At 43.8% G+C, this 12643-nt stretch overlaps 1 protein-coding gene across 1 annotated transcript; it reads left to right on the plus strand.

The window, feature by feature from the left end:
- The first annotated feature begins 8729 nt into the window (after nt 1–8729).
- On the plus strand, nt 8730–11628 carry LOC132456289 (uncharacterized). Its single transcript, XM_060050635.1, has 2 exons — nt 8730–10204; nt 10421–11628. Exons 1-2 carry the CDS (start codon nt 9521–9523, stop codon nt 10721–10723), a joined length of 987 nt encoding a protein of 328 aa, XP_059906618.1. The 5' UTR covers nt 8730–9520; the 3' UTR covers nt 10724–11628.
- Nucleotides 11629–12643: the final 1015 nt, after the last annotated feature.

Raw genomic sequence — 12643 nt, forward strand, 5'->3', positions numbered from 1 at the left:
AGTCATTAAAAGCAAATACTATCAAAGGAAATGTACGGACGTTGTGATATTTACTTTCAAAATAAAAGCCCAACTAATTGACAAATGTAAGCTTATACCAATAGTTTATTGGAGATTTAAAATGAAACGCCCTGTTATCCCAGACTCATTCCACGTCAGGGTCATAGTTCACGACCCCATAGTGTCAGAGAATCTCTAATATGAGGAAAATGGGCACTCGCTGGTTAGTTCCGGTTTTCTGGACTGGTTGCAGTAATAATCTCTGTCCACGCGGGGCGCTCGCAGGCGAGTCCAGAATTAATGGGAGCCTATGGGGTTTTATCCTCAGAATCCACTTTTCTCACGATGTAATTTTTTGTCAAGTAATTTGAAAATTGCGTTCAAAAAGAGGGGCTAAGATAATAAACTCAGCTGAATATTGCATTTTTTAAGGTCACGTATCTGTTCTAAAAAGGCGTTAAAAACATGCGATGACGTCACACATTGTCATACTGTCAGAGGTACTGCTTTACGGCAGTTTCTGAAGCACTTCGGCACTTCCGCATTTCCCTTTCCCCGCAACGATAACACCAGTGCCGTGTTCCAATCTTCCAATGCCCGTACTTCCATGAGTACACTTAAAGGAAGCATACTATCCGACACTTTCGTACTCAACGGCAGCCATCTTAGCTACGTAGTGGAAGAGGCGGAGCCAGGCTGAGCCAAAGTCGGCGCATTTTCCACATAGCCTGCATTAATAGTCATTTTGTAGTTTTTATAGCTTTTTATAGCTGCTAGGCGTAAAGAGTTCACCGTTCAAAGCGGGATGTTTATTGCGGGGGGGGAGCTGCGGCGGCAGTCGTGATCGTAATTTCCGGTTAGTGCACCACGGAGTACTCGATTTGGAACAGCACTCACATCTGAAAAATGTATGTACTCCGTGAGTTCCTTTAAGTATACTCATGGAAGTACGGGTATAGAGTGGCGAAGTCACGCCCCTTCCGGTAGAGCTCATGGGACCTATGAGATCGAAAAATATGAATGGGTGTCAATGGAGAGAAAATAATTATTTTCTGGTCCCAGTCTTTATATGCCCTGGATTACACATATGTTGTTTGTGGATTTAAATGATAATTTTTCATGCAAAGAAAACTAAAAATTTTCGTGAAGAAGTTTGATGATTTTAGGTTTTATGTGAGGCCGCTTTGTGAACTACAGCTCTTCGCTGCTCTCGACGCATATGATATACGTCACCACACCCGCACTTGGAACTCGGCACAGAGCTGGCACATAGAGATGGCACATAACTAAAACTCTCCAAATGCCCCGACTGTGGTTTTCACCTCTTTCTATGCTTTTATCCTCGCCTTGAAAAAAAGTGGTGAAGTGGAGCAGAGAGATCGCCATCTCTGTGCCGAGTTCCAACTTGTTTTCAATGTTCAATGTGTTATATACATGGTAGGTACGGTATGACCACCTTAAATAATACAGTCAATGTCCCGCTCAATATCATTTCATCTGTCATTGTCTATTTTTCGAAAATAAAGATAGTTTAAAAAAGAAATGCCTCGTAAATGTGCAATGATAAACTGCAGTGGAAATGGATTGTCCGTCTTTTCGTTTCCCAAGGACAGAAAAAGGTAACGTTCTTGCTTGCTCCTGTATGAATGGTCCTAGGCTACCTGAGGCTGCACCTGGTAAGGAAAGTTGCGCTGGAGCCCGGGTAAAATCGCACATGGCTTATTCATGTTGGGCGTGTGGTAGAATTTAATGAGTATATTCTATGGTAAACTATGATTATTATTAGGCCTTATATCTTAATGGTAGAATTCACACGATACCAAGCCTGGGGTCAGAAGTGGGATGGTGGGACACATGATATGAGCCGGAAGCTACGGGGTTAAGCCATGTTGACCTCAACCTTCAGCCTTGGGTCATCTTGGCTACGGGGGTTAATGCATGCTGACCTCAGACTGGTGTCCAAAATCACTTTGTTGAAAATGTGGTAAGACAAAGATTGATGTGGGCGGAAACCTCCATTAGAACAAAGGAATTGTTGTATGTATGTGTGTATAAAGAGAAGCTGGAATCCGTGGTCCAGCAGTGACTCTTAAGACCTACTCGGCTGTTATCGTTGTTGTTTTTCTTCACGATAAAGTCTTTTGTCAATACTTGCTCCAGACCCCTCGATTTATTTTACTCTCTCTCTCTTGAATTAGTCTAAGTGTTTTATATCTCGGTTAATCTTCGACATATTGGCGTCACGACCAGGAGGAAATAGGGACTCGCCAGCTGCCGGGCCAGAGGACGGGACGCGAACGGATCATACGACCAGAGCTCAAGGGTAAGTTGTCTTGCCATAAATAGGATAGAGTCGTTTGATCTGTTCTTGCCCCGTCTGAACGCTGAGCAGCAGGTAAAGTGTCTCTTCGATCAAACGAACCAAAATTATAGATAATGAGCGAGTGAGAGATACGGGGGCTCCGGGAGAGATTGACGTGTGCGCGCACATAGGCCATACGCGCGTCTGTGGTTCTAAATGACCAAGACGCTTTGTGGCTCCCTATTTTGATACGAGTTTTTGTTATTTGGATTCCGATCTTGCTATTTTGAGAAAACAGGCTTCTCGCACTTTTTGAATAGATAAGTCTCTTGGTTGGGATTCTGCTTCAGTTGATTAGCTAATCCTGATCTTGGTGTTTTGAGAAGTTTCTTGTTTGTAATTATGTATTCAGCCATTATTTTAAAAGAATGGGCTTGTTGTTTGACGTTCCGTTTGAATGAGTTTGACCCGCTAATCTTCCAATCACGCTGCAGTGTTGGATCTAAAGAAAGGGCCAGTCTGTAACTCTGATCTTGGTGCTGTGTGGCAATAGGTTCTTGTTTGAAATTCTGGTTGATTGATTATCCATCCGACCGTTCATGTTTTAATCAAAAGCCCAGTTTTTACGCTCGGTCAACCTTTTATTTGTAATTCTACAAATAATTCGGACATTTTTCGATATACTCTTAAAATTGTATAAATCGGTTTATTTCTGTATTCAAGCCGTGATAGGATTACCTCGGAGTCTTGTACGGCACGTTTTCTTTTTAGTGGATTCTGTCATAAATAAATTAGGCGGACAGAGAATAGTTAATTTGTTTGAAGTAATTGATAATCATAAATAAATTAGACGGATAGAGAATCGTTAATTTGTTGAAGGAATGAATAAATGTGTAAATCTTCTTTGACTTAAACATAATCGCGCTGACTCTAACTGCATGTGCACGAGCAAAACACAGGTGACGAGCAGGAGCCTACAAAGCAGGGAGGGAGACGAGCGCCGGGGAGGAGTTCACATTTATAGCCTTAGAGATAATAAATTATTTAAACTAACTAGTAGAATAAGCTCAAATAAATTGTATTAATAAATAGTGTATTTCAAAATAAATAAAATGAATAAAGTAATAAAGTAATAATTAAAAATGGCACCAACAGCGGTAGAGATTTTGAGCAAAAACAATCGATTGCTCAGAGATGAGATAACAAGGATCTCTGAGAAATGGGAGAAAGGAACAGCTAAAACAGGAACGATATGGCCCATGGGAGGGATTTTTGATCCAATAATGTGTAGGGACATGGAGGTAGTAATAAGGAACTACAAACCTGACAGAAGTGGAAAAAGGCCTTAGAGAAGAGAGACAGGGAAAAGTTAGTGCTAGCTTTGTTCGAAGAGGAGGGAGAGAGGTGGCGCGCATTACAACGGGTGGCCAGAAAAATAATCACAAAGGAAGAAGAGGCTCAACCTTTGCCTCTGAAGCTTGAGCCACCGCCGTACAAACCAACTAACATGTATCCACTGCCCTGGTAACAGGCAACGTGGAATTTAAAGGGGAAGTCACACTAGATGAAGGAGATAATAAATGTAACACACAAGGGAGGGTCAGTGGGGACCCAGGCACAGAGGAGTCTGGCTGCAGTACATCAATACAAAGCCCCCTAGTACTCCAGTCACGGGGGAAACTAAGGAGAGCACGAAGGGGAAAAAAGGCACCCGACACCCTCCCGGGAAATTATCCCATTCTAGTCAAAGGACAACAGGTCCACTATCAACCGTGGGGTTCACAGGACCTGGAGGGAGTCATTTCTAAACTCCCTAACATAAATAACGGGGCGTCAAAATGGGTTAGAACATTTGAGGAACTCACAGTGGGAAAGCTAATGGCAGTAGGGGACCTGAAAGCAAGAGTATTGGGGTTATCTAAGATGGAGTCTGTACTGAGGAATGGAGGGTTGGATATAATGGACGGAATGTATGATGCAGGGCTGTAGTGGAGGGTAAACGCACCTAAACGCCGTTTACGCACCTCTGGAATTTAGGAAATAGCGTTTACGCACCTCAAAGTTCCCTGTGCCTTGTATTCTGCCGTTGGAATAATCAGAAATAAATTTAGTATCATTTTAAAACACCTAAGACAAAGTTTCATATGGTTGAACAAATAAACGCTGTAATCGGAATCATTTTCATCTGCGCTGTAGGCCTATGCTATTATGGTCTGTGACCATATCAGTGCCTTGCGGCTGCGGCGGCGACACCAATCAGGATCCAGGAAAATATGTAAACAGGAAGTATGTAAACACATGGCCCTACGCGTTGTGGATTATCATGCCTGCCTACCTGTCATTAATTATCCATGGATATCAGGCGATTTTTGAGACCTTCGAGTGCTCCCACTCCAACAGATGCCCGAAAAAGGCCTCAAGTACAAAGTAAGACTGAAGATGATGGCCCAATCCCGTTTCTTTGCTCACTGTCTCAACCCTACATCTCAACCCTAACCCTCATTGCTCATGCTCATTGCTACCCCTCATTGCTACCCCTAACCGATCCCCTACCAAATGGGACAACCCTACCCTGTGACGTCATCATGGCCTCCCCGTGCCCCCTAGCAGATAACCAGACCCCTGGTAATGTTACAAGAGACAGACTGGCTGCCATTGTCTCGGGCAACGAGCAAGACCCATTGTAAAGATGTTTAACCTGAAATGGTATTTATATTTTGTAATTGGCATGTTTAAATAAAGTGTTAAAAAAAAAATACTGCGCTCACACTAGGCCATCTGGCCGTGGCCGTTGGCCGTTTTCACCCCTAACCGTGCTCAAATGGCCCCATTGTTCTCTGGCCTGCACTCACACTAGGCCATCTGGCCATGGCCGTTGGCCGTCGCAGCTGTGGCCTGGCCACGGAAGGCTCTTGTACATACGTCATCACGTCGTAACACGTCATCACCAAGCGTCCGCTGCATGGACCATAATAAAGTCTGCCGCCAGTCAGAGTTTTAACAACAATGGACAACAACACAGAGAACACACCAACAGTTGAACCGCTTGACGCGATGTTTACCGTTTAATGGGAAAGAAGGCTCGTAGCCTTTATTATGTCCGTGGTCGTCGCATTGACTATACGTCATCCAGCTCAGGTTGCGTAGCGCGTGTCGGCTCATTAGCATCTGTACCGTAGCGGCCCGTGCCGTAGCAGCACACCTCTCCCAAGTGGCCAAATTGGCCCGGCCTGGCCAGACTGGCCACACTCACACTGGCAGATTTGAGCACGGTTAGGTGCTAAAACGGCCACGGCCACGGCCAGATGGCCTAGGGTGAGTGCACCCTTAGATAATAATCGGTTATGAACAAGAACACTTTAGAAGAAACACTTTATTTAAATAAGAAACACTGAACCACACATCTAAAAATACACACACACGCATCTAAAAATACACACACACGCACACCTAAAAATACACACACACACACACACTCTCTCAGCTTTTGAGAGAATGGTGGAGAATCACATCTTCTCCACCATTCCGCCAACTTTGCCTCGCTCTCCTCATGCCTCGCCTGCTCCCTGGCACTCTCCTCTTGGAAGGGGTGTCTGGGGTGGTGGAAGAGGTGCCTGGGGTGGAGGAGCATGAGGGAGAGGTGGGGGGGGGCTGGTGGCAGTGGACTCAACAAAGTCCTGAAAGAAAACGAATGCCAAAAAATACATTGATTAACCATGTAATATTACTAATATAATATATTAGTATATATAATAATACTTATAGAATATTACTAATATAATATAATATATTAGTATATATAATATTACTAATATAATATAATATATTAGTATAAAGCTTATTTTTAACCTGGAGTCACTAGAACATGGAAGATCTGGATATCATACGACATGATATCCAGCTCGGTCGTATGCAGCCCGGTCTGCAGCCCGGCCGAGAACCGGGGTCGGGCGGCCCGCGAAAGTCGGCCGCGGACTTTCGCGATCTTCCGCGAAAGTAGGCCGCCGACTTTCGCGATCTTCCGAGAGTCCGCGGCCGGGCTGCAGAGTATAATTAATAAAATAATTACTAGTTAATTACAGAGAAAACACTTACATTTGTGTTTTTCCAATCCTGTCGCATCTTTTCGCCCTCCATCTTGTCTAGGATATTTCTTGATTTTCCGTTTTCTCGCAAGGTATTGTGGGAGCAAGTCAGAACTGAAGCGCTTTGAGGGTGCCCATCGAAAATCTCAATTTTGAGGGGATGTTAGCCCTCCCCCTACCCCTTAAGCTACCTTTAAACTGGTATTGGGACATGGCTCCACGGCGCGTGAACGAGCAACAGCGAGGGTTAGGGCTGAGATTTTGAAGCGAGCCAAGTAATGGGATTCAACCGATCAATTCACGTGAGTTGTTTTTGTGATTTATAAATCAATTTTACTTGACGAACTATTCAATGACTACGAGCATTCAGATTGGCCAATGCGTAGTCATGCTATCCGTGTACTGCCCAGTGGCGGACTCAGACTGTTTGAAGGGCAGGGGTGAAAAAATAAAAAGGGCACATTCTGGACAACATGGGGCCCCATCAGCGGACACATGATGGTGTTTTGTTCCCCCAACGGAGCCTTAAAGGCAGCGCTGCCTGGAAGGTCCTATCCCCTAACCTTAGCAAGCGCTGCCTTGAAGGTCCCATTCGGGGCACTTGTTACCTCTTAGCCAAAAGCCATTTTAGCCAAAGAAAGGAGGATGCCTTAATGCTTTCATCTTTACTAGCATTTAAGTAAAAATTAGACTGGAGAAAATTCAATGTGCCGCTACCATACAATCTTTGACCGCTGACAGCCAGCTACGGAAACATTTAAGGAAGTTTTCCTTCATGTTGAGGTGATAGCTGACCATTATCGTCTCTCTTGCACGAAATGACCTACACTTGAATGATCTTGAACGCTCAGAAAATGTATATACATTTTAAACGGATTATGCAAACTGAAAATATTAAGTTTTTCTAACTTGGCATCTAATTGCGCATTTCCACTATGGGTTCTGGCATACTCTTAATCCGCTTTTTTCTTCTTTATCCAGTGGAGATTTTAGTACCACTAGATGTAGCTGTTTGTCATGGCGACGCCACATGAAAGCAACGCCACGCATTCCCCGTTCGTCAGCTACCAAAGAGAGGAACGTCTGCACCTCAATAGCTAACCACAACATGTTTTTTCGGTTTGCCATATTCTTGCTCCAGAGGGCACATCATCATCATCAGGGGCAACCTAGGGCACTCATTCATTTTTGTTCACGTGTAAAGGGCAGCCAATAAGGCACTTTCTCTCATTTTCACCACCATAGAGGGCACTTTAGCACACTTTTTCAACCATGGGGGCACTAGACGGGCAGAAGGGCACCAGACGGGCAGAAGAGCACTATCAGGGCACTATCAGAGCACTATCAGGGCACTGGAAGGGCACTGGAAGGGCACTAGAAGGACCAGACGGGCAGAAGGGCACTATCGGGGTACTAGAAGGGCACTAGAAGGGCACTAGAAGGGCACTAGAAGGACCAGACGGGCAGAAGGGCACTATCAGGGTACTAGAAGGGCACTAGAAAGGCACTAGAAGGACCAGACGGGCAGAAGGGCACTATCAGGGTACTAGAAGGGCACCAGATGGGCAGAAGGGAACTTGAAGGACCAGACGGGCAGAAGGGGACTATCAGGGCACTAGAAGGGCACCAGACGGGCAGAAGGGCACTATCAGGGTACTAAAGGGGGCACTAAAAGGGCACCAGACGGGCAGAAGGGGACTATAAGGGCACTCATTAAGGCACGTCATTGAATTTTCTTGTTCTAGAGCAGGGATGGGCAACTTTCATGATAAAGAGGGCCACATTTTTCATCATAACCATCGGAGGGCCACATGACTGCACACTTCAACTAAACGTGAGCTGAGAGAAGCTACACAATTTTGAATTTGGTAGATATGATTTCCTGTATTCTGGTGCATTTTGGGGATGGCCACTACCTAAAAAATCATCCAGAATCATAACCTATGTACGGTATGTTAATTGAACCAACATACATTCATTTCATGTTTTCCATGCTCAAACAGCCACATGAATGGTCAGTATTTTTATCAGTGCAAAGGGCTCACATACATACGGAGCCCCTTAGGTGACATGGAGGAGAGAAAAAAAAATGAAGGAGAAAAAAAAAAACGTGTTCTGGGGACAAACACTAACTACAGTTTTGCGAGATCTTGAATTTGTTTTGCGAGATCTCGAGTTTATTTTGCGAGATCTTGACTTTGATTTGCGAGATCTCGAGTTTATTTTTGCGAGATCTTGACTTTGATTTGCGAGATCTCGAGTTTGTTTTGCGAGACCTCGAGTTTCATTTGCAATATCTCGCAAATCCTAGCGTAGCCTACTTGTCGGTGTGTGAGTGTAGTTCTTCATATTACCAGCAGGGGGGGAAATTTACTCTAAAGTCAGCTCTGGTTAGGTGAGACGAAAGTGATGTCGAACATATTATCCTTTGCGTAATTCTTCTAAAAACGTGAAGATATAAGATGTGAACATTATTGTTAGTATCAGTTTTTTAAAAAAGTTCAACGTTTTTTGTCTTTCGTGGTTTTTAAAATCAACTTCCGGGTCAGTAGATGGCGGTAAATAACGTAGATATATGGTGAAGAAGGTCATAAAATGGAGGTGGACCTGGAGAATTTCCTTATCGCCAGAGCCGTGGCACAGGACAAGATAAACCACATGAAGACAGATAAGGTGGGTAGGAACTGCTCTTAAGTTGCTTGCTGTGTCACCCAACCTGGGCAAACAGTAGCCTATGTGTAGTTAAGTGTCATATAATTCCAGTGAGTGAACCGCTAACTGATAGCAGGCTAACTAGCTCAAGTGGTTAGCGCTCGTGTCTTTCGATCCTGATGTTAGAGCATGGAAGTAAAGTTAGAATTGTATTTGTAATGCTTTCTGTAATCTTGCAATTGAATCGTCGTATGACGATTTTAATTGAAGCGTCGTATGAATACGGGGACGGACAAAAATGTCAGTTTCGAAATCATGTCGTGTCGGTATCAAGACTAGCAGTTAACATTTAACTGGTCGGTGGGTGAAGATTTGGAGTTCGTGCTACTGCTACTAAAGATCTGTTGTAATATGGTGGTCCTGGAATTACCTGACTGTTAAGTGAAATACAGTTCACTCAAATTAACTAGGCTATTGGTTTATGGTTCATGTTTGTTGGTTTCTGCACTGCATGTGCGTTTCTTTAACTGCTTTTCTCCAACGTTTTTGCTTGCAGATTGACAAGGCTGTGCTTACACTGATGACTGATAAGCAGCTTGCACGATATATACCAACCTATGGCGATCGACTAGCTGTTGTCTCTTTTTGTCATCAGCAGCGCCATACACCTAACAGAGTGACCCTTTTGGAGAGGATAAGGGAGAAGATAGGGGACAGGAAGATGTTGAAAACGGATTGTCACATGCCATCAGAATCGCATGGATTGTCTAGAAAGTGCAACAAAAGTGCAGAAAAGGTGGTACGGAAGATTGAAATTGGGTGGCTTCACTATTCAAAACCTCACTACACCCAGGTGAGAACGAGGCATGGTGGTGGGACTAGACACACAACGGTTCCTAAAGAAACTACCGTGGAGCAGGTTCTAGAAACCGGAAAACAGCTGTTTTTCCCAAATGGATCGTCGACCAAGGGGCCACAACATACTTTTGATTTTGAGGTGCGTGACTTCAAAAGGAATTGCATTCCGTTGGAAGAGACCGTGGGCAAGTTGTACGAGTCAACAAAGTTGAAGCTTCTCCGTTTTTACATCTGCTCAAAGGACAAATTCTCTGTGGAGGACGAAAGTGACTCATCGACTGAAGATTTAGAAGATCTAAGCACAGGGGTTTGTTACTTTTATTCTTTCTTGTTCCCATGGACAGTATATGGTGACCACAAACAATGGGGTTACGGGTCAAATAACACTGAATTCCCCTTTAGCAGATGTATTTTGGTGTTTGTTAGAATTGACTTAGTGAACAATGTGTAGTCGTCCTGGTACATTTTTATTGTGAAGTAATGTGTTGCAAGACTTAAAGCATTTTTTTTGTGTTTGTTGCAGAATCTGAATGCCATTGTTTCAGACCCTGCAACATCTGACTCATCCACCAACATTCCCAGTGATCGGCAAGAGGAGGCCGACTTCATTATTAATGTTGATGAGACCGCTTCAGAGCAGTCTTCTGATTTGGACATTACAGACATAGAAGACACGAGCCCGAGGAGAGTCAAAGATTCCAATGCAGTCTCAGAGTCAGACACAGTAGAGTGGTGTTCGGATTATGAGGCTGCTTCAGAGGATGAGGTGACAGTCCAAATAAGATGTTCAAATGTTTTACAGGTAATTAATGTTAATAGTACCTAATGAGAAAGGGGCAAACTTCAGGGAAGCATGTAACCAACAATCTTATAAAATGTTGGGAGTGCTCATTCTGAATAGCTGTGATTCTAAACTCCAGTTTGCGATTTAAACTGCTAATTAGCACGTTAGTATAGATGGTTCCTTTGAATACCCTTTTTGACCACGATGGCATTAGAATCACAGAAAGTCTAGGCCTGTATGCATTAGGCTTCACATTTAGTAAGCAATTGCAGGATCACATTCCCTCATTTTTGAAGGAGTTTTTTTGTGATCATATACATCTCTGCACTCTTAACACCCACCTGAATGATAAAAAAAACATTAACATTTGAACAAAATTTTGCTTTAAGTGCTTTACATTTACAGATAATTTACCAGTCTCCCCAAGAGCAACTTAAGGTTAAGTGCCTTGCTCAAGGGCACAATGGTGGCAGCTTCGAAACCACAAATTCCAGGCTACTAGCATGTTAGCCAGGTTCCTTAATGACTATGCTACCAGAGCCCCAGTGCTTGCGAAGATAAAAAAGACCATGATATTTAAGACCATTTCCACTTTGTTCTGGACCATTTCAATTGTTCTGGGCTTTTCATGGTCAACTCCTTTTGCATGGTTTCACATGACATCACCAAGTGAGATTGTGTTGGTTCTGCTGGGTTCTATGTTTAGAAAGTTGTCATTTCTATTTTGGTGTGCCAGTGAATTTTTGATAAATGTGATGTCTCCAGTTTTTGTACCTCGAACATACTGCTGTTCCTCATGCAATGACTCTTTTGTGTTCTGTCTTCGCCTTCCAGTCGAGAGAACTACAGCCGAATGCTCCTGCCCATGCATCACCTGATTCCTCTGTCCAATCAATAGCTGCCATCTCAGGGCCCACAGAGGGTTTTCGTCGAGCTTCAATTCAGGTTCTGTGATATTATTTTGAAGTTTAGTATTTCTATTTTGGAGTTATGCATTTGAATGTTGGGGAAAATGTCATGTCTCCCATTTTTGTACCTCAAACATGCTGCAGTTCCTCATGCAATGACTCTTTTGTGTTCTGTCTTCGTCTTCCAGTCGAGAGAACAACAGCCGAATGCTCCTGCCCATGCATCACCTGATTCCTCTGTCCAATCAATAGCTGCCATCTCAGGGCCCACAGAGGGTTTTCGTCGAGCTTCAATTCAGGTTCTGTGATATTATTTTGAAGTTTAGTATTTCTATTTTGAAGTTATGCTATTGAATGTTGGGGAAAATGTCATGTCTCAAATAGTTTGGGCCTTAACCATGCTGTAGTTCTTCATACAGTGACCCTTTTATTGTGTTCTGTGTTCGCCTTCCAGTCGAGAGAACTACTGCCGACTGCTCCTGCCCACGTATCACCTGATTCCGTCCAGGCATCAACTGCCAGCTATGGGGCCACAGAGGGTTTTCGTCGAGCATCAATTCGCAGAATTAATGTGGTCGAAGATGTTCTGTCTGTGTTTATGGACAGTAGTATCATTTCTGTGTTTTTGAAGATGGATTTTGTTAATGAAAATGCTGTTGATGATTCAGGGGTTTCGCGGGAGGTGTACACTGCATTTTGGGAGATGTTTCTTCAGCAGTGTGATGGGGAAACTGAGAGGGTCCCAAGGCTGAGGCCTGATTTCTGTCATGGTGAATGGCAAGCGGTTGGACGTGTGTGGGTGAAGGGGTTACTAGATCTTGGTGTACTTCCAGTGATGCTTTCAAAGGCCTTCATGGTAGCGTGCATCCATGGTATGGATTCGGTAGATGTAGACCTGCTCATTATGTCCTTTCTCAACTACTTACCTCCAGTCGAGAGGGCAGCTGTGGAAAGGGCTCTTGAGGGGAGGATGGAGGAAGACGATGAAGATGATTTGCTTGAGCTTTTTTCACGAATGGGCTCACATTCTCTTCCACCAAAAGATAATATGAGA

Source organism: Gadus macrocephalus, chromosome 4 (assembly GCF_031168955.1).
Source record: "Gadus macrocephalus chromosome 4, ASM3116895v1".
Lineage (NCBI taxonomy): Eukaryota > Metazoa > Chordata > Actinopteri > Gadiformes > Gadidae > Gadus > Gadus macrocephalus.

Excerpts from the sequence above, each read along its gene's own strand:
- LOC132456289 (XM_060050635.1), top strand. The coding sequence starts at position 9,521 with ATGGTTCATGTTTGTTGGTTTCTGCACTGCATGTGCGTTTCTTTAACT. Across the intron at positions 10,205-10,420 it reads TAGAAGATCTAAGCACAGGG|AATCTGAATGCCATTGTTTC; the intron begins GTTTGTTACTTT and ends TGTTTGTTGCAG.